General features: G+C 41.0%; 2 protein-coding genes across 2 annotated transcripts; both read right to left on the bottom strand.

Moving 5' to 3' along the window:
* Window positions 1–1,063: 1,063 nt before the first annotated feature.
* Window positions 1,064–9,514, bottom strand: epb41l4a (erythrocyte membrane protein band 4.1 like 4A; the record flags this gene model as incomplete). The annotated part of the gene is made up of 15 exons (XM_083983985.1): window positions 1,064–1,136; window positions 2,159–2,242; window positions 2,349–2,399; window positions 3,449–3,524; window positions 3,641–3,705; window positions 4,871–4,962; window positions 5,084–5,147; window positions 7,278–7,366; window positions 7,546–7,633; window positions 7,763–7,835; window positions 7,994–8,091; window positions 8,186–8,264; window positions 8,372–8,417; window positions 9,174–9,278; window positions 9,437–9,514. The coding sequence occupies 15 exons, from the start codon at window positions 9,512–9,514 to the stop codon at window positions 1,064–1,066; spliced, it is 1,161 nt and encodes a 386-aa protein (XP_083840111.1).
* A 1,247-nt stretch (window positions 9,515–10,761) lies between these two features.
* On the bottom strand, window positions 10,762–20,138 carry LOC310994336 (FSD1-like protein). The gene is made up of 13 exons (XM_083982985.1): window positions 20,069–20,138; window positions 18,727–18,822; window positions 18,487–18,618; window positions 17,167–17,268; window positions 17,055–17,077; window positions 16,486–16,607; window positions 16,130–16,348; window positions 15,822–15,920; window positions 14,583–14,712; window positions 13,712–13,800; window positions 12,327–12,581; window positions 12,104–12,192; window positions 10,762–11,287 (listed from the first exon to the last, which is right to left on the bottom strand). Exons 1-13 carry the CDS (start codon window positions 20,081–20,083, stop codon window positions 11,186–11,188), a joined length of 1,473 nt encoding a protein of 490 aa, XP_083839111.1. The 5' UTR covers window positions 20,084–20,138; the 3' UTR covers window positions 10,762–11,185.
* Between the last annotated feature and the right edge of the window lie 1,917 nt (window positions 20,139–22,055).

Genomic DNA, 22,055 nt, shown 5'->3' with positions numbered 1-22,055 from the left:
TCCCCATCAGAACATGATGCTGTTTTTATTTCACCACATTTATATCATAATTTAAGTTAGTGTTAATTTACACATTCAGATTATAATCATCATGACCAATGTAACGTAACTCAAGTTACCCTAAAGTTCTGGTTATTACATCCTATCCTATCCTAAAAGATTACATTTACAGTATTTGTCATTCTTAAGCGTCACATAAAAGTGAAATAGCGTTTCACACGTCCACCACTTGGAGATCAGTGCAATTCATCTAAAAACAATAAATAAGTAAAACATGAACAAATAGAAAACAACAGATAAAATGGTCAATGGATAAAGGAGAATAAAAACCCTCTCTAAAGTCTGTTTATACAGTCTAAAGTCTAAAGAAGTCTAAAAAACCATAACATTTCTTTATATTTCTGCAAATTAATCCATAATTGAATGTATTACTATATATATTATTATTATTATTATGTATAATTTATACATTCTTTGTCTTGACAAGACGTTGCTTATTAAGAAGGGGAGGAAATGTTTTGTTTGTTGTCTAAATGATCAAAAACCAAAACAGCCCATAATACTTCTGTGTTTTCATACAACAACATGAAATGGATCTTTCATATTGACTGTATTGATCATATTCATATTGATATTTTATCAGCAGGCGTCTGAAAAACATTACAACATGTTAACAAACACGACGGCGTAGGAAACTAAACAGTAAAACCAGGTGCATTGTGGGTAGCACAGTGACATCATCAGTCTCAGGGGCTTGTGGGCGCTTGATGGGAAGAACTGGTCGCCATGGTAACAGGAAGAGGAGGAAGCAGCTCCACCTTTAAACTAAACGACAAACAAAAACAGTAATCAATAATCGATTGATGACATCACTGAGTGTAACATTTGATTGACGCCTACTTGACATCTGAAGCCGACGCACAGCGGCGATGCTGACGCCCCCTCGGACGATGGTGCGCTCTGATTGGCTCCCCCGAGACTCTGTAGGCGGAGACGAGTTACTAGGTTACTACGAGTAACTGATTCGATCAATCGATCAATCGATCAGTGTTTCTGTCCACGCTCACCTCACTTCAGTGTAACGTATTTCCTCCTTCTGCCTGTCAGTCAAACCATCAGGCTCCACCAGCTGCTTCCTGCACACACACACACACACACACACACACACACACACACACACACACACACACACACACACACACAATTGAACAATGTATTAACTGTAGTCCTCCTCTCCTCTCCTTCCCTGTCCTCTCCTCCTCTCCTTTCCTATGATCTCCTTTCCTCTCCCCGTCCCTCTTCTCCTTTCCTTTCTCTTCCTCTCCTCCTTTCCTTTCCTCTCCTCTCTCCTACCCTCCTTTTCTCTCCTCTCCTTCCCTGTCCTCTCCTCTCCCCCTTCTCCCCCTTTCCTTTCTTCTCCTCTCCTCCTTTCCTTTCCTTTCCTCCTCTCCTTTCCTATCATCTCCTTTCCTCTCCCCGTCCCTCTTCTCCTTTCCTTTCTCTTCCTCTCCTCCTTTCTTTTCCTCTCCTCTCTTCTTCCCACCTTTTCTTTCCTCTCCTTCCCTGTCCTCTCCTCCTTTCCTCTGCTTTCTCTCCTCTCTCCTCCCCTCCTCTCCTTCTTTCCCTTCCTTTGCTCTCCTCTCTCCTCTCCTCCCCTCCTCTTCTTCTTTCATTTCCTTTCTCATCCTCTCCTCTCCTTCCCTGTCCTCTCCTCCTTTCCTTTCCTTTCCTTTGCCCTCCTCTCTCCTCCCCTCTCCTCCTTGCCATTCCTTTCTTTTCCTTTCCTCTCCTCTCTCATCCCCTCCTCTTCTCTCCTCTCCTCCTTTCCTTTCCTCTCCTTTCCTCTCCTCTCCTCCTCTTTCTGAATCTACAGATCTTGTTAACAGCTGTGGTAGCACAGTTTAGCATCTTAGCATCGTAGCCTGTTAGCAACAATGTTCCAGCGGGTACCGACACCTGTAGCATCGACTTCATCATCACTTACTGGATGTGTTGCCATATCAGGTTTTCATGACTCCACCTACAGAACAAACAGCAGAAAATTTGCGTCATCACCCTTTAATTCCACGATAAATAGTTTGGTACAGAACAAGACTGAGTCTGTTTAATCTAACTTAAAGATAAAGACATTTAAATGTAGAGTGACATTTTTTCTCACTGTCTCTTTGTTCTTCTTCGTCGTCGTCCGTTGTTACTCTTCTCTGATTCGCTGCCACTGCTCGTGTTGCCACGGGAACCAGACCTGCAGATCAAAAGTTTACAGACGACTTAAAAACATTTCCAGCTGCAATTAAACAAAACCTCCATGATTTTATTTTAAAAACGTCTTTATTTGTTTTTATTTTTACCTCCTCCTGTGTTTTCTCATCGGTCGATCACCGTCCAGACTTCGGCTGCGTCTAAACACACAAACAGAAACATGACGTGGAAAGATTAAAAGAGGAAAAACCTTCTGGGTTTTTTTTTTTCCTTCCCTTTCCTTTCCTTTCCTTTCCTCTCCTCCCTCTCCATCTTTCCTTTCCTCTCTCCTCTCCTCCTCTCCTTTCCTATCATCTCCTTTCCTCTCCCCCTCCCTCTCCTCCTTTCCTTTCTCTTCCTCTCCTCTCCTCCCCTCCTTTTGTCTCTTCTCCTTCCCTGTCCTCTCCTCCTCTCCTCCCCTCTCCTTCTCTCCTCTCTCTTCCTCTCCTCTCCTCTCCTTCTCTCCTCTCCTCTCCTTTCCCCTCCTCTCTTCTCCTCTCCTTCTCTCCTCTCCTCTCTCTTCCTCTCCTCTCATCTCCTCTCCTCTCCTTTCCTTCTTTCTCTCCTCTCCTCTTCTCCCCTCTCCTCTCCTCTCCTTCTCTCATCTTCTCTCCTCTCCTTCTCTTCTCTCCCCTCTCTCTTCCTCTCCTCTCCCCCTTTCCTCTCCTCTCTCCTTTCCTTTCCTCTCCTCTCACCTTCACTCCTCTCCCCCCTCTCCTCTCCTCTCTCTTCCTCTCCTCTCCTTCCCTCCTCTCCTCTCCTCTCCTCTCCTCCCCTCTCTCCTCCTCTCCTCTCCTCGTCCCTCCTCCTCTCCTCTCATGCAAAGGTTAAAATAGGAAAACCCTTCTAGGTTTTGTTTTGTTTTTACCTCTGTGGTCGTTCTCCATCTTGTTTTTCTTCTTTGACGTTTGGAGGAAACTTTGAATTGAACAGGCCCCTGGAACCAGATTATACAGTAATCGTACAGTAATCAGATTACACTCATTATTATTTTTACTTTGGTTACTGTAACTTGTTTGTTGTCAACTATTTGACCGTAGTTTTACCCCACGTGGCCACTGTTTTCCCATGGTGCACTGGGCTTCTCTTGGTCCTCATCATTCGTCGTCCTCTCAGACCTGCAGCTGTACATGACATCATCACCTGCTCGTATGACGTCATTGTTTGATGATCTCATGACATCATCAGAGCAACACCAATCAGAGCTCACCTTTGGACAGCAGGTGGCGCCGCCTGCGTCATCATCACCGGTTGGCTGCTCACACCCTCGTGTGTCGTGTGATTGGCTGGTTGACAGGAAAAGGGGGCAGGACAATAAAAAAAAGTAAAGTAAAGTAGTGAAGTGTTCCTGAGATTTTCAAAATAAAATCAACAACAATTAAAAAAAAACAAACAGACAAACCGTGAAGTTTGAGCCTCAAACTGAGACGAGACTTCAGCCGAGGAGCCAGAGTGGGCGAGCGAGCACTACAACACAGCAGAGAGAGAGAGAGAGAGACAGAGAGAGAGATTAACGTAACAAAACAAAGGTAAAAATGATAAAATGCAAACTGTGTGTGTGTGTGTTTGTGTGTGTGTTTACCTGTTGTGTTGCACTTTGTATGTTACAGGTTTCGAGTCTGACATCCTAAAGACAGGGAAAATATGAATCATTAAATGTGTGTGAGTGTGTGTGTGAGGAGCAGAGAGGAAAGGAAAGGTGGAGAGGAGAGGAAAGGAAAGGTGGAGAGGAGAGGAGAGGAAGGAAAGGAAAGGAGGAGAGAGGAGAGGAAGGAAAGGAAAGGAATGGAAAAGAATTGAAGGAAAGGAAAGGAAAGGAAAGGAAAGGAAAGGAAAGGAAAGGAATGGAAAAGAATTGAAAGGAAGGAGAGGAAAGGAAAGGAAAGGAAAGGAAAGAGTGGAGAGGAGAGGAAAAGAAAGGAGAGGAGAGGAAAGGAAAGGAAAGGAGAGGAGAGGAGAGGAGAGGAGGGGAAAATAAAGGAGGGGAGAGGAGAGGAAATGAAAGGAAAGGAGAGGAGAGAAGAGAAAAGGAAGGAGAGAAGAGGAAATGAAAGGAGAGGAGAGGAAAGGAAGGGAAGGGAAAGGAAAGGAAAAGAAAGGAGAGGAAGGAAATGAGAGGAGAGGTGAGGAAAGGAAAGGAAAGGAAAGGAAAGGAAAGGAAAAGAAAGGAGAGGAAGGAAATGAGAGGAGAGGTGAGGAAAGGAAAGGAAAAGAAAAGAAAGGAGAGGAAGGAAATGAGAGGAGAGGTGAGGAAAGGAAAGGAAAGGAAAGGAAAGGAAAGGAGAGGAGAGGAGAGGAGAGGAGAGGAGAGGAAAGAGAGGAGAGGAGAGGAAGGACAGAAGAGGAAAGGAAAGAGAGGAGAGGAAAGGAAAGAGAGGAGAGGAGAGGAAAGGAAGGGAAAGGAAAAGAAAGGAGAGGAAGGAAATGAGAGGAGAGGAAAGGAGAGGAGAGGAGAGGAGAGAGGAGAGGAGAGGAGATGAGAGGAGAGGAGAGGAGAGGAGAGGAGAGGAGAGGAGAGGAAAGGAAAGGAAAGGTGGAGAGGAGAGGAGAGGAGAGGAAAATAAAGGAAAGGAAAGGAAAGGAAAGGAAAGGAAAGGAAAATAAAGGTAAGGAAGGAAAGTGTGTGCTTCACCTGAAGAAAATGTGATGGTCGACACAGCATCTCCACAGACGTTTACAGTCACATCGATCTGACGTCTGGAAATAGAACGACGTCTCTGATCCCTGAAACACACACACACACACACACACACGTTTTACCATTGAACACCTTCAGGTTGCTGTGTGTAGGTTAGTTTTAGTTTTACCATCAGTCAAGTGACATGCAAGAACAACAGGAACTCACGTTTTTTCCCACGACCGTGAGCTCAAACGTTTCGTCTTTGTAGTGAAGTTTGGCGATTCGCTGCCTGAGGACGAGAGTCACATGACAGGTCACATGATCACAGCTTTAACCCGATATAATTACACATGAATGAAACTTTTAGTTTAGTAAAAGTTGTACGGACATTTGATCTGTGGTTGACTCATGTTTCACCAATTCGAGCCACAACAAACCTTTGACCTTGAGGGAGTGGCCTAAAAAAAAGCTGGGTTTGGTAAAGTTTTAAATTTTAAATTTTTATTCATAAAATTAGTCATTTGCTTCAGATTAAATTGTTTAAAGGTACATTGTGTAGGAATTACTCCCATCTAGCGTTGCGGTTGTATATCACAAGCAACTCAATCGTATTTTTCATGCTGCATTCACCTGAAATTGGGCAGACGGCAGACGGACGACAGCCACTGCAGGTAACGGCATAAACAAGCCTCTATGTAAACAAGTGGTCCGTCAGGACGAAGCCAAACAATACACGTGACAATATGTTGTCATGGCGATGTTGTATTGTTTACCTGACCCACGTTTTACCAGCTTTCTCTGGACTTCTGTGACTAAAATGACATCTGGTTTGTTACCGACGGCCGTCTGTCCGACTGCAGGTGACTGCAGGTGAATGCAGCATCAGTGTAACGCTCCATTCCTCCTCACTGCGTTACCGCGGTGACTTCTCACAGACGCCACCTCCACCTGAGCCGACAGCTCCGGTGTCTCCGCTGAGTTTCCGTGGTTTCCTACCGTCACGCCAGTGTTAATTTCGTCAGACGAGACGAGACGAAAAATATTCGTCAACGATGGGTTTTTTCATGACGAAAACGAGACGAAGACGAGACGAAATCAATGCCCTTAAACACTGACTGTGACGAAATTTACACGCATTTTTGTTGACGAAAAAAGACGAGACGAAATCTACTTAATCAAATAAAAACTTAATAAAATGTCTCTTTCTTTTTTCGTCACAGACTTTTAAATTAGCTACAATCCAAAAAGTGCCTTCACTGGATGCATGCATGTCATGTTTTTCTCCTCCTGCGCTGCTGCCAGGGGTGTGTGTGTGTCTGTGCCTGAGTGAGGAACACACACACACACACACACACACACACACACACACACACACACACATGTGCTATGTGCGGCGAGTAGGCTACAAACTGGTTATGGGGGGCGGGGGGCGCATGGCCATTGCAGGGGGGGTGCGGGCGCTGTAAACCGGCAGCGGAATCGCTGCGAAGCTCCGAGCAACGGAGATCATGTGCGAGCCGGAGCCCTCCCGTTCACATCATTGCATTTGTCAATCGCCGTGTTTTATTTTGAAAATTAACCGGATTCTCTCGTTGTTTCTTTGTGCGACTTCCTGCCCGGCTTGACAGGATCGCGCTGGTGTGAACGAATCGTTAACATCAAAGGGCTCCGCTTCGCGGCTACTCGCGGCGCTTCTGCGGCCGGTGTGTCCCTGGCGGAGACGCGTCTCCGCGCTGGTCGGTCGCTTCTGCGCTGTGTGTGTGTGTGTGTGTGTGTGTGTGTGTGTGTGTGTGTGTGTGTGTGCATCTCTGTTTAGATACTGACAAATAGCCTACATAAACGCACACACAAGCTGGAAAGTTGGCTCATCCGACAGCTGCCTGTCAATATTGGTTTGAGTAGATTAGTTGTGATTAACATTACTGTCAATCTGCTTTCAAAGACTAAAAAAAGACTATTGACTAAACTAGACTAAAATACTTTGGATTGTCTTTGACTAAAACTAGACTAAAATGCCAAGACTTTTCGTCGACTAAATGTGACTAAACAAAAAAGAATACAAGCTGACTAAATATGACTAAAACTTATAAGGGCATTTGACACAAGACTAAGACTAAAACTAAATTGAAAAATAGCTGACAAAATTAACACTGCGTCACGCTGCCACTGAACGTAAAAACATGGCGACACCACATGGCAGCAGCACCGAGCTTACCCGCTCCATGTAGATATGAATGATATGAACGGCTCATTCAGAGCTGAAAGGAACACTTCAGTTTGTTGATGGGGGGATTACTGGTTAATGAAAAACAGACTTTTGAACGGAATAATCGATTTTCCTGAATAGATAACAGGAGTATGTACCTTTAATCGTGTTTGTAAATCATCATCAAAGATGTTATTGAGGTCTCACTCCTACCAGAAATATTTTCCCACCAGCACTTTGTTCTTGTAGACGACCACGCCCACCGGCGTCGGACCCAGGAAGTACTCGGACTGGTTCTCCCCCTGAGTCAAAAAACAGACGATCAATGATCCATTACTGATCAATAAACACAGGACTGATGAATGTCTGATTGACACATGTGTTATTGACAAACCTGATTGATAAACATTAACAAAAGAAAGATTTTAGAGACAGTGATTACATGAAACTCAGATTATTGATCATTGATTGGTGATCTTACATAGGCATTGAACAGTGACGCTCCGTAGAGCTGCAGAGAGCTGCAGAGAGACAGGAAGAGACTCTGAGCCTGAGGGCGAGAGACACCGCTGGACACAAAGAGAGAGAGAGAGAGAATGAGGCGAGAAGCTGATGTTTCTATGTGAGGTTTATAATCTCATTAATCAACTCATCAATTAACTCATTAAAGGTTTGTTCGCTTGTTTCAGAGCGTTTACCTCAGAGATTTGTAGATGGTTTCCACGTCCGGATCGTCCAACTTCTCCTCCACGTCGTGGTCGCCACGGTCCACTGGTGATGAGAAGAGTTCAAAATGTCAGAATTTATCGTTTACGTCTGAATAAAATAAAATACATTTAAAAAGAATAAAACAATATAATAACATAATAATTAAAAAAAACTGTAATAGGAAACAATGAAACCTCTCCTCTGATTGGTTATTATCTCACCCTGCAGCATTAGAGCAAAGAGCTGCGGTCTGAGGTGGGCGGGGCAGAGCAGCCGACCTCGACGGACGTCCTGACGGAGCTGCAGGTAAAACTGCCACCTGTCGCCACGGAGGTTATGATGTCATCAACAGGTGACGCATGAAACATGAGTCAGGGAATGGTTAAAAAATAATTAAATAAATAAAAACTCACCGGGTTGTTTCATCTTTCAGCTCTGACGGATCTTCAGCATAAAATCTGACACCAAAGTAAAAAATGTACGGAGGCCCAGCTGGAACAATGAGATGAATTAATGAATAGATAAATGAATGAATGTGAATAAACAGAAACATTAAACATCTTTAATTTAAAATTCTGTTGTTGTTGTGTGAAACTCACCGAGCTCTCGATGCTGTGACAGAGTCTTCGACGGATCCAACCAGTGCTGAAACAAACAAACAAACAGCAAACTCAACGTCTTTTCAATAATCAGGAGCAGCTTGTTAAAGGAATAGTTCACCAAAAAATGAAATTCAGTCATTATTGACTAACGCTCATGCTGATGAATACTCTGGAGTAGTTTTTTATTCCTCAAAGTGCATCTGGAGACCCGGGAGGCCGGTTCGTAGTCCAACAAAAACTTTATATGAGAGTCAATAGTGCCCAACACACAAACGTCCATAAAACTACACAAAAACCATTTAATATTCCTCCACACTGCTCGTCCACTGCAATCCAAGTGTCCTGAAGGGATATAGCCCAGAGTTTACTGGAAACTACGTCATTTAGGACAATTCTACAGCCTAAACAGTCCTGTTTTGAATTTGCCTGCGGACATGACCGGACTTGCCTCTATGATGTCATTTCAAGTAAACTCTGGACTATATCCCTTCAGGACACTTGGATTGCAGTGGACGAGCAGTGTGGAGGAATATTAAATGGTTTTTGTGTAGTTTTATGGACGTTTTTGTGTCGGCCGCTATTGACTCTCGTATAAAGTTTTCGTTGGACTAGGAACCAGCCTCCCTGGTCTCCAGATGCACTTTGAGGAATAAAAAACTACTCCGGAGTATTCATCAGCATGAGGGTGAGTCAATAATGACTCAATTTCATTTTTTGGTGAACTATTCCTTTATCGTCTTTCCAATAATCAGCAGCAGCTTGTTAGCGTCTCTTTAAAAGCTCTTCATAGTTTCCTCACCGTCTGCTGTTTGTTGTCACAGAATCTCAAACCGAAGAATTTGACTTCAACCAGATCCAGGTGAGAAAACACCTGCTGCAAGATGGCCGCCGCCTTCGACGATTTCTACAAAAAAACCCAACAAAAAACAAATACAAAGTAACATTAAAAAAACATAAACAAAGACTTCAGGTGGTGGATGATCGAGTGACATCAGGGCACAATGGGAGAAAAAGAAGAGAGAGATAAAGTGCAATAAACAGGAAGTCCGAGTCCATGCTCACCTTTAGTGTGATCTTCCTCTCGTCCAATAGGAGGACTTCTCCGTAAAATTCCTCTCGGTTGCCACGGAAACAGGCCATCTTCACATCTTTAGGACCAAAAGAAAAAAATTAACCTGTTGCACAAATTAGTGAAAACTTTGACTTTTTTTTTTTTTTTGTCTTCAACTATTTTCTACTATTTTCAACTAGTGTTGTGGTGGTGATCCAGGTAAGAACAGGTGGATTGTGGGAATTTCTTCCTCTCCCTCACCTGCTGCCGATCCCCCTCTTCCTCCTCCTCTTCCTTCTTCTTTTTTCTTCTCCTCCTCTTTTCTTCCTTTTTCGTCTTCTCTTCTTTTTCTTTCTGTGCTGATCTTGCTCCTCTTCCCTCTGGCTCCAGTTTCTTGTTCTGTTGTCTTGTTGCCATGGAGACGGCTGCCTCTTCCTCCCTCGTCCTCTTACCCCGGTCCTGTTGTTCCGTCTCCATGGATACCACCCCCCTCTTTCTCTTCCACTTTTTCTTGTTTCTAAAATGCTGTTTTGTTTTTATTCTTTTCCACTTTTTACTTTTTTTTTTACTTTTTTCTTTTTGTCTCTGACGAATTAAATGTTTTTTTTTTTTTTTAATTTACAGTGACATCATTGTGACATCACCAGAGGGGCTTTATTCAAGTTTCTCTTCATTATATTGGCTATATAAAAAAGAAGATGGAAATCTTTTATCCGTTTTCCCATAACAAATATATTACAAATACATTTATATTGTTTTAATTCATTTATTTTTGTGCCATTTTGTGCCTTTATTTTGACAGGACAGTGTGAAGAGACAGGAAGCAGGGGGAGAGCGGGAGTGACCTGCAGTAACGATAACACCACAACACGTTTATTGATTACATTATTAGATGTTTTGAGAAAGAAGAACATTTATTATCAAAGCAAATGTGTCATACTTGAAATTAAAATGGATTAACAGAAATCCTTTTTCATTTTCAAAATATAGCTGCATTTTTTGACTCATAAATAAAATGAATAATCAATATTCGGCTCATTCTGTGACTTAATTAAAATGATAAAGAAAAGGACTTTTAAGATTTAATTTTCAAAACATCCTCCAGCAAAAAGGTACCAAAATTGAATTTGAAATGTGAAATTTGATAATTAAAGTGCATTAGCAGAAAGACCTTTCAGAGAAAGAACTTCACACATTTGCAACGTAGTGTTATGTTATTTATCTTATTTATTTATTTGTTCATTTACTTTAACAATGTTTACGTCACCTGATGAGTGGCACAGATGAAATGAATTTTGACCTATTTGACTTCCCATAGAAACGCACACAACACAATCTCTCATAATTTCACTATAAAAGGGTCTCACATAAATTAAGACAAAAAAAAACACACTTGATCACAGCCTCCAAAATAAAACCCAGAGAGAACTTCCCGTTACTGTTAGGACCATAAACGTCTGACATTTATATGAAAAAATATGAATTTCTCACATATAAAATCAATCAGTATAAAAGCCTTATTTAACAGACAATAGTATTCATTGACATAAAAGCAATAGGCTATCTATAACATGACTTTCAAAATAAGAGCAAGCAAGCATAATCTTTTTTTTTTTTATCATTAAAAGCTTTAAATTATGATGCAATTGCTTTTTGTTTTTAAATAGTAAATTCATATTTGATATAATTTAACAGATACTATGTTTTAAAGTCTTTACATTATTGATCATAATAAATTTCATCATAAATATCAGCATCGATCACTGCGACAGGTTACTCAGGCTCCGATTGGTCGACAGGAAATTTCCCATGAAGCTCGGCACCTGCAGACCCGTCGTCAAGGTGAAGCCTCCGCACCAGACCTGCAACGTAGTTTCACTGCTGTTAGTACTGCGACATCAAGAGTACAAGTACTGCATCCAGAGTACAAGTACTGTGTTAGTTATACTACAAATAATGTGAAGTTCTACTACAGTACACACATGTAACAGACACATGAGTGTCATACTAAACACATGTTCTACACATAATACTACACACAACACAGGTTTTAGAGTTACACTGTACTGCAATATAGTCTACTTGCCAACAATGAGTACCCGGAAATGTTGAGTACCCCAAAGTTTTATGTTAGAAATAGATAGTATGGGTCTCCAGTATTCAGAAACTGCCGGATGCTAACTTATATATATTGGGCAATTAGCATAACATACATAATTAGCATAAATTAGCATAATTACCTATATGGGCAATATTTCAACAAAATTGACTTGGCTGATCTGGGCAATATTGGAGTGGTTTTAGGGGTTATTGATGATGCTGAATCCATTTCTGACATTTTCAAAATTCAAAATGGCTGTCTAAACCGGAAGTGACCAGATTTTAACCGCCAGTGGGCCGATTTTGATGGATTTCAAAATCTGGTCATCGGTTTAGACAGCCATTTTGAATTTTGAATTTGCTAATTGCCCAATATATATAAGTTAGCATCCGGCAGTTTCTGAATACTGGGGACCCATACTATCTATTTCTAACATAAAACTTTGGGGTACTCAACATTTCCGGGTTCACAATGGGGCCCTATGGGCTGGCAAGTAGACTAATACTGTAGTAGTAATAGTAGTCCGCAGTACTGTAGTAGTACTGTAGTAGTACTGTAGCAGTACTGCAGTACTCACAGTGAAGGCGGGGACGAGCGGTTGGCTGAACTTTGTTTTGAAGGAGTGAAGAAGACGAAGTCGATCGACATCAATAAACGACAAATCACCTGAAACGACAGATCAATAATCAATAATCAATAATCAATAATCAATAATAATCAGTGTTGTTGCCGTGAGACGAGAAGCAGCTGAAGTGAAAATCTTAAAAAACGTCGACTCTTTAACTTTCATTTCTTCGTACCGTTGTCGTAGTCGCAGTAGATTCCTATTCGCTGAGGCAGCGGCCAATCGAGCGCCTTGGCCCGGTTGTTGTGCTTGATGGCCAGCGAGCTCTGCAGCCATTGGCTGGCGTGAAGACACCACGAGCTGCTGCTCTTCCCCAGCTGCTCGAACCGGCCCAGACCGGCCCGGTAGGCCACGCCCACGCTGAACGACTTCCAGTCCGCGAGGGGGCGGAGCTCCCAGTAGTGGCAGCCGCCGATCACCTCCTGGTCGCCTGAGGAGGAAGAATAACAAAAAAACTAAAACTTAAAGGAATAGTTCACCCAAAATTCAAATTTCACTCACTATCTCCGTACTAGGGGTGGGAGAAAAAAATCGATTCACATACATATCGCGATATCTTTTTCGATGATTTTTAAATCGATTTTTGAAAAAAAAAAATCGATTTTTTTGGGGGGGGTGATTTTTTTAAATATTGTGCAATGTGCATTTGTTAGCCTTTTTTTTTTTTTACATACAGAGAGTACAGGTTTTGAAAAGGGTTTAAGTTCACTTTATAATGGAGTATGTTAATTTATAGGCTCCTACAGTATTTGTGTGCAGATAAATGTTAAGGCAATATCGTAGAATTGCAATTTAAATCGAATTGCCATCCAAAAAATCGTAGAAGAATCGAATCGGGAGAAAAGCATATCGTCCCAGCCCTACTATCTCCTCCCCCTCATGTGGACTAAGGGCTGGGAGAAGTTTCAGAGTCCTCTGTGGCTTCTCTGAGTTACAGGGGGTCTCGGCGTAGCAGTGCATGTCCATATAACGGTTGCAGATGGATACCAACTTTTATCAGTAGTAATACTGTAATAATGCTGTAGTAGTATTTGAGTAGTTCTGTAGTAGTATTGTGGTAATACTGTAGTAGTTCATTAGTAGTACTGCAGTAATACTGTAGTAGTTCATTAGTAGTACTGTAATAATACTGTAGTAGTTCATTAGTAGTACTGCAGTAATACTGTAGTAGTTCATTAGTAGTACTGTAATAATACTGTAGTAGTTCATTAGTAGTACTGTAATAATACTGTAGTAGTTCATTAGTAGTATAGAGAATGGCGGAACAGAAGACGGACTTTACATACAAGCAGCATGGAGGTATTTGGATGTTTTTTGGTGTGTCTTTTTGTTACGAAGACAGTTGGTATCCATTTGCAACCGTTATATGGACATGCACTGCTACGCCGAGACCCCCTGTAACTCAGAGAAGCCACGGAGGACTCTGAAACTTCTCCCAGCCCTTAGTCGACATGAGGGTGAGTAGATAATGAGTGCAATTTCAATTTTGGGTGAACTATCCCTTTAATAATAAATATATTATAATAAATAAATATAATAATTTTATTTTCAGGTTCGTACCCAGCACCGTGTACGACTCTCCAGCGAACCGGTCGCGCCCCCCTCGACCTCCTGCCGTCTTATTGGGCGATGGCGTCGCACTTCTGCTGCTGACGACATAAAACCAACACGTCACAGGTTAAAGAGTCAAACAATGAAAACTTTATAAAAAACAAAACCAAGAACAAAATGGGAATAAACACGTGAAACGTCCGATGGAGTCGATGAAAACATGGAGAAAACGACACGAACATCAACATTTCATCCAACAAACAAAACTTTCACCTGGTTAAAAAAATATAAAAATATAAAAGAAGATAATTTTAAATAAAAAGATCTTATAAAATGTGATTAAAAGTGGAACTGTGATCTAAATTAATCCCTTTCCCCCCCAGAAGACACGAGTCTTTTACTTTGAAATACGTTGAAAACACACAACAGAGTTATAAAAATAGAAACATGAAGGTTAAAAGACTAAAATGAACGCCAATGTGATGTCAGCAGTGATGTCAGCGGTGATGTCAGCGGTGATGTCAGCGGTGATGTGATTGGCTGCATGAAGGAGAGATGGTGGATGGACCAGACAGCGGAGGCAGTAAGTTTCTACCTGAGGGAGTCGGAGAGGAAGCGGTACGGAGACTGAAGAGGGACAAAAAGGTTAAAGACTCAAACAGCAGCACAGACAAACTTCAACATGTCCCTGTCGACTCGCACCGGCCCCAATGTGGCGATTATCAACGTGATTATCAGTTATTACTATTATTATTATTACTGATCGGTTGTTACCATGTGTTGTGAGAAGAGTTACGACCTGATAACCTGCAGTGGATGTTTTGTGACAAACAGAAAACAGAGAAAACCTAATGAAATCATCACCTTCTCATCCTCTCACCTGCTTTTAGGCTCTTTGCCTTTGAGCCGGGGGTCGTGACCTTTGACCCCCTGAGGCTCCCAGGTCACCGTGTCGCCCTGAACCTTCAGCTCGGCGTGAGCCGTCGACGCATCGAAGCCGAAGTTAAAGGCTGCGAGGGAAGAAGATTCACGTCATCGTCGCTCATCCACTCATCTGTTCAACCATTCATCCATCCACCCCAGGGTTTTTATAGCTCACTAAAACTAAAACTAAAACTAAGAATAAAACTAAAACTAAAACTAAAACTAAAACTAAAACTAGCAGTGAAAAAATTATTTAGTTAAGTGAAATGAAAATAAACATGACAAATTTTCCAAGAATGAAAACTAAACTTTAGTTTTTTCTTGTCGATGTCTAAAGCTGCAGGAAGAAAACGCCACAGCTCAATATGGGACGACTTGGAGTACGACCCACAGGTGAATGGAACCTGATGAGGACTGAGGGGAACATTATGGGATGGATGCAACTAAAAGGGAAAAAGTTAATCTACAGAGGTCTGACAGAGGCTTTCTCCTAAAACCTGAAAAACTAAAACTAAGATTCAATAAAAACTAGTAAATTCTTCAAAATAAAAACTAAAGACTAAGACTAGTGCCCTAACTAACGATTATTTTCATTATCGATTAATCTGTTGATTATTTAAACGATTAATCGATTTGTTGTTATGTTGAAAAATGTCAGTCAGTGTTTCTCAAACCACACAATGATGTCCTCAAATGTCTTGTTTTGTCCACAAACCAAAGAGAGACTCAGTTTATTGTCATAAAGGAACAAAGAAACCAGAAATATTCACATTTAAGAAGCTGAAATCAGAGAATTTTGACTTTTTTTTCTTGAAAAAAAAACTACTCAAACCGATTATTCGACGATTAATTTAATAATCGATTAGTGTTCGATTAATCGATTAATTGTTGCAGCTCTAATGGGATGCAACTAAAAGGGAAAAATCCCACAAATGTGAAAGTTCATCTTCAGAGGTCTGACAGAGGCTTCCTGCTAAAACCTGAAAAACTAAAACTAAATAAAAACTAGTCAATTAAAACTGATTTATCACTTCTTGAACTAACTAAAACTAAACTGAAATAAAAACAAATAAACTGAAAAACTAAATAAAAATAAAAACGAATGAAAATTAAAACTATAACAACCTCCATTCATTCATTCATTCATTCATTCATTCATTCATTCATTCATTCATTCACTCTGTTGTGACATCACCTCTGGTTTCCAAGGTAACAGGTTCTGAGAACTCTCCGGCTGCCGCTTTGTTTTTCGCTCGAACTCGGACGACGACAAAACGGGAATCGAACTTCAGACCTGAAAAACATATTTTCCGATCAATGACCAATAAGCTTTATTATCAATGCACACGATACAACGAAACTTTGCCGCCGTACCAAGTGTATTAAATATAAAATCAATAAATATGTATAAAAATATGGATCAAGTATTAAAATCAGAAATGTGCAAAAACAGCAGTTATTATAGTAGTAAATAAATATAATCAATAATCAATAACCTATGACCTGTGATCGTGATCTGAGTGTCTGTGATGTCGCAGATTTTTTCCCAGCATGCCTCTCCTGCCGCCCGTAGCGAGTTGTCATGGTTCGTTTTTCGATACTCAAGGTCGTAGCGTTCGGTCGGTCCCTCGCCGTCCCCCTCGCCGGCCGGTCGCCAGGCAACCGTGACGTTGTTGTCATGGGTGACGCAGCTGGAGGCGTCGACCTCTGGAGCTCTGGGCACTGTGAAAAAAAAAAAAACAAGAAACAAAAAACATTATACATAACGTCGTCGTCGATCACATTTATAAAAAAATATTTTGACAACTGTGAAAAAAGTGAAAATGATAAAACAAATCAAATCAAATAAATGAACAGACCTGGCAGGAAGTGAAGTCGTTGAATCCCCGCCCTCTCCGTGCCGAAGTCGACAGTGAACTGCGCCATGTTTTCCGACACCGCCGGACGAGTTGTCAGCCGGAATGCTGGAGCCATCGTTACCCTGGCAACAGGAGGAGGAGGAGGAGGAGGAGGCGAAGCATCGAGGCGGGGGGGGTTGGGGGGGGGGGGGGGTGTTAGGGTTAAGGGGGGGGGACGGGGTTAGGACGTCACGCAGGCGGAGTTTACATGCGAAGGGTTAATTTAAATTTAATAGTGTTAACTTTGATTTGTTAGTTTAAACGTGGCGAAAGAAATTAAAATTAGAATAACATAATGATAATAAAATGTTAAAATAAGAAATAAAAAACATGAAGCAAAAAGAGCAAACGAAGAAAAATAAAAACAAACAGAAAAGAAATATGATTAAAAAAGACAAACATTGAAATGTGATGGAAACTTAACGATGACAATGAACACCATAGACTATATACTAATAAACATTAACTGGGTTAGTTCAACAGAAATGTATTTTATGTTCAAATTAAAACAGGCTTTAACTGTGACGTACCTTTCTTTGATTTGTTTTGCAGCCTGAAAATTAAACAGATCAAAGTCACTTATTATATTTATGACAGTTATTATTAAAGCTGTATATGTTTAACCGTCTGTGGCTCGTTCACCTGCAGGAACTCTTCTTCGCTGCTGATGGTCAGTGTTTGATTTGCAAACTCCAGCAGCTCTTCACATGACAGCAGAGCACACTTCCCCGCAGACAGCTGCTTCTGAAAACAGCAACAAACCAGGAAAATATTGTACAAAAAACAACAAAAAGTAACAAACTCTGAATTAAACAAGATGACTTTGTAAAGTAAAATATTCCACTGAGAGAAACTTCAGGTTTTACAGTGTAGGGTGGTCAAGGGGTTAGAGCATGGCCGATATGGAAACAGTTGTTTTCTCTTTCCACGCTGCTCCCGGCCACAAATTACACTGTACACACATGATTTTTTCCACAGTTGTAGACTAGCTTGTCCTCTTTCCAACAATGTGTTCAACAAAGCAGAGAGACTTACAGAATTTAAACTGTGAGCCTGTCAGTGCAGCCCGGTCCCTCCCTGCGGCCCATTGATAATATAATACAAAGATTTTCTGAGAGAAGCAGGAGGGACACCTGCTTTTAACTTGCAAAGGTTTCCAAAAGATTTACTGTAAAAACACCAAAACTATATAAACGTATTTGGGAAGTCCTTACAACGACCACAGTCTGCTTCTTTTTCTGGTGGGAGCTACCGTTTTGTCAGAATAAGCCCATATGTGAGACCAGCGCGGAGGCAGAAAATCGCCCAATATGTCAATAGAGTCTGCCAGTAACACCGGAATTCTGTTAGCGTTAGCGCTCACTCCCTGTTCCCTCATCTAAAAGTCAATGTGATTTTGGTAAAATACCTCAAATTAGTTCTGTGGTTAAAAGCTTATATTAAGCAAGTCATAAAACACATCAGTAAATACCCTACTTGTGAATTTTGAAGCTTTTATGTGTCGTGAAAAAGGCGGTTGCTAACAAGTTGCTCAATACGACGACAAACCCTGTCGGAGACATTAAACGTCATCTCACCCGAACAGGCCAGTGTGATCTTATGGATGTTATTTTATGTTATTTATGGCTCTTCAACAAGTAAAAACAATCCCATTTCTCCATTATACAATGTTAAATAAAGCTGTCGATATCAGTCAAAAGCTTAGTGGTGGTGACGTGTAGTAGTCTGTTGAAGCCTAACATTAGCTTTTTACTTCTAGCGATCGCATTTAAGCTTCAAATACGGTATAAAAGGTGTTATGTGTATATGTGAAGATTATCTCACTGAACAAAACTTGTAAGTGTCATAAACTTCTCTGATATAATCCAAAACACAATGCAAAGATCCCATTCACTTTCTTTTCCGGGAACCAGCGCAATGCTAAACTTCCGGGTTTTGACGTCAGCACTAATTTAAATTCACCTGTAGCTCCGCCTCCTTCCTGAGCTTCTCTTCTTTGATGATGTCATGGAGCTCCACCCCTTTCTCCTCCAAAGCCGACCTCAGCAGCTCAAGCTCCGCCTCCAGGTCTGACATCACCTTACATGACTCCTCCTGATTGGACAAAGTTAAAACAGTTTTCTGTCGTTGTTGCCGTTATTTATTACGTTAATAAGTTCCCAGCCTCTCTCAGTATTAAGCCCCTCCCCCTCAGCGACTTACCTGCAGGCCTGTCAGCGTGTTGTCGACCGCTTCCAGGAAGCTGTGTAGCTCTTCGTTTTTATTGGCTAATGTGCTGATGATCCTGCGCAGAGCTTCCTGTTTACAACAAAAAAATAAAATAAAATAAATTTAAAAATCAATCATTACATTAAAGGGATACGCCAACATTTTTTAGGCGAGAAAGTAGCCGTTTAGATCAGCAGTGTGTCGTTAATTTGTCTAAATAACAGCTGTTTACAATTGTGTTCGGACGAATTCGGCGCTACTCAAGCTAGCCGTTGTGACCAACGCACTTCCAGTTTCTCTCACAAAATAAAACACCCGTTGCCCTTTTACATACAGAAAACCATGACGATAGAATTTGTGCTTTTACTGTGAAATAGGAAGCTAACCTACCCTCGATGTAGCTAGCTTGAACCAAAATAAACCGCCTTTGTTTGAACCCTCCGTTTTGACCGACCTCGTCCCGTTAGCGGCATTTGACCGCTCAAGATGCCTTACCGGAGAGTTTTGTCAGCTCTGAGACGAAGATCGGTCCGTTTAGAGTTGCTGAAGAGTGTCTCTGATGACTTTAGGTGGAGGCAGGCTAACACTACCCATACACTTCCAGCGTTTGAGCTAAGCTAATTACGGGCGATACAGGCTCTATCTCCCTCGTTACTACACGTACAGTCGAAAGGATGGTGTCTATCTGCTGGTCATTGACTCTGGAGTGAGGCAAGACACAAGAAAAAAAAATGATGGTGTATCCCTTTAAAATAAATTTAGCTGTCAGTGTCCAACGTGACATCTTCATGTGACCTTTGACTTTTGCAGTCACCTTTACTCATCTATAACCTGCAGTGACTAGTGAGTAATTTATCAATAATACTTTTATTTTGTCCTTTCCAATACGTTTCATTGATTGGTAGAGCGAGGTAGAGTTACACTGACAGAGAGAGAGAGAGAGAGAGAGAGAGAGAGAGAGAGGAAGGTCGAGTTACATAGAGAATGAATGAGGTGGAGTTACCTGAGGAGAAACAACAATAATCACCTGAGCAAGGGTTAATCAATAACCTGCCGACTGCAGCAATAGGCTACATTCATTCTGATAGCGACTCGACCAAAGTGAGAGAGAGTCTTATCTATAAATCCCTCATTCAAAGCGATGCTCACTCGACCATAGAGAGAGAGAGAGAGAGAGAGAGAGGGAGAGAGAGACATAGGAATTGAACGGGGGAGCGAGTGATAAGCTAACTAAGCTAATCCTCTCTCTCTCTCTGCCCATGTGTTGTCTGTGTCTCTCACCCGCTGCAAACTGATCAGATATGATCGATATTGTCATCGATGATCCGAGTCTTACCTTCTGAGAGTCCATCACCTGAGAGAGGGAGAGAGAGATAGAAGAGAGAGAGAGAGAGGGAGAGAGGGGGAGAGAGAGGCTGTGGGCTCTGACAGGAAGTGATATCCCATGACATCATGCCTCACTTCCGGTCTGCGCTGTCAAAATAAAGGTTGCAAGTTCGACTGTGGAGGTCACTTAAAGGGATAGTAGCATTTTTTTTTTTTTAAAGTGGGGTTGTATGATCTACAAATAGCCCCTAAGTACTTTAATTGCAGTAGAAGACTCTCTGCACTCCTCCCATTAGCAACGCCAGCCCATAGCCCCATCAATTTCTGTCTAATACTTAACCGATATACTCAGATTTTTATATTTTTGCCACAAAATGAGCCGCCCAGGATGGTACCTTTAATTAAATGACTAGAAAATATATTAGCTAAAAACTGACACATTAAACTCTGTCAGTGATTCTTTAGAGTTAAAAAAAAATACAGAAATGCAACAACTGTGAGACTAAAATGACGAGATTATCAATAATAATTCATTTAAAGGGATAGTAGCATTTTTTTTAAAGTGGGGTTGTATTATCTACAAATAGCCCCTAAGTACTTTAATTGCAGTAGCAGACTCTCTGCACTCCTCCCGTTAGCAACGCCAGCCCATAATAGCCCTGCCCAGAGATTTACAACATACAGTGTTGTGAACAGACCCAAAGAAACAAGAAAAAAGAGGTTTTACCTGGAAAAAAATACACAGTTCCATTGTTTCATTGTTCGCTATAATATAATTTTTTCCAGCCCCTCAAAGTGCAGGAAAAACACAGTTTTTATTTGGACCTAACCAACTCACGTATCCCTCCGCCCAGGGTTAGCGCCCGCCGATCAGCAGTTGGTTAGGTCCAAATAAAAACTGTGTTTTTCCTGCATTTTGAGGGGCTGGAAAAAATTATATTATAGCGAACAATGTAACTGTGTTTTTTTTTCCAGGTAAAATCTCTTTTTAGGCCACGAAAATAGGCCGTTTCTTTGGGTCTGTTCACAACACTGTATGTTGTAAATCTCTGGGCAGGGCTATTATGGGCTGGCGTTGCTAACAGGAGGAGTGCAGAGAGTCTTCTACTGCAATTAAAGTACTTGGGGGCTATTTGTAGATAATACAACCCCACTTTAAAAAAAATGCTACTATCCCTTTAAATGAATTATTATTGATAATCTCGTCATTTTAGTCTCACAGTTGTTGCATTTCTGCATTTTTTTTTAACTCTAAAGAATCACTGACAGAGTTTAATGTGTCAGTTTTTAATATATTTTCTAGTCATTTAATTAAAGGTACCATCCTGGGCGGCTCATTTTGTGGCAAAAATATAAAAATCTGAGTATATCAGTTAAGTATTAGACAGTAATTGATGACATAAGTGGTTTGACATATCAATGACGAAATTTGGTCATCTGTGTAAGGAGTAGCCTAGGAGCTAAAAATTGGCCGACCAATCAAATTAGTCTCAGACAACTTGAAGAGTCAACTGCTGCTACCTTTATACTTTTTATCTGATATTTGCACACTTTAGTTTTTATTGCTGGACAATATTGATACTTGACATTTGGCACTATTTTGTGTGTGTGTATTCTTTCCATTTTCTCTTTTATCAAATGGTACTGCAACTGGAACCAAAATTTTCTTAAGGGAATAACGTTCTTATCTATCTATATGAAGTTGTCTCTTCATTATGAATTTAACATTACTTTCTTGTAATTAGAGCCTTTGAGAAAGTGTTTGAATGTTGTTCAGAGAGCGTAGCTATACTTGGAAGCAGCTGAAAATAAAATACTTAAACAGTCTCGTGACTGTACCTCACTTGGGTTTTTATTCATATTCAACATATTAATAGAGTAAAAGTTTATTCAGTGGTTATGTAAACCTTGTAGTTCCAACTTCTTACCCACCAAAAGATGCAGATGAACATGTTTATAAATATTTCTGTTGTCACTGTTGTTTCGTTGGAGTCCCA

This window comes from Trachurus trachurus (genome assembly GCF_905171665.1).
Source record: "Trachurus trachurus genome assembly, chromosome: 12".
Lineage (NCBI taxonomy): Eukaryota > Metazoa > Chordata > Actinopteri > Carangiformes > Carangidae > Trachurus > Trachurus trachurus.
Note: the sequence above shows the minus strand (reverse complement) of the source record. Positions and strands in the feature narration are given on the sequence as shown.

Excerpts from the sequence above, each read along its gene's own strand:
- LOC310994336 (XM_083982985.1), bottom strand. Across the intron at positions 14,713-15,821 it reads TGTTACCTTGGAAACCAGAG|CCTTTAACTTCGGCTTCGAT; the intron begins GTGATGTCACAA and ends CTTCCCTCGCAG. Across the intron at positions 13,801-14,582 it reads GGCAAAGAGCCTAAAAGCAG|CAGCAGAAGTGCGACGCCAT; the intron begins GTGAGAGGATGA and ends TTATGTCGTCAG.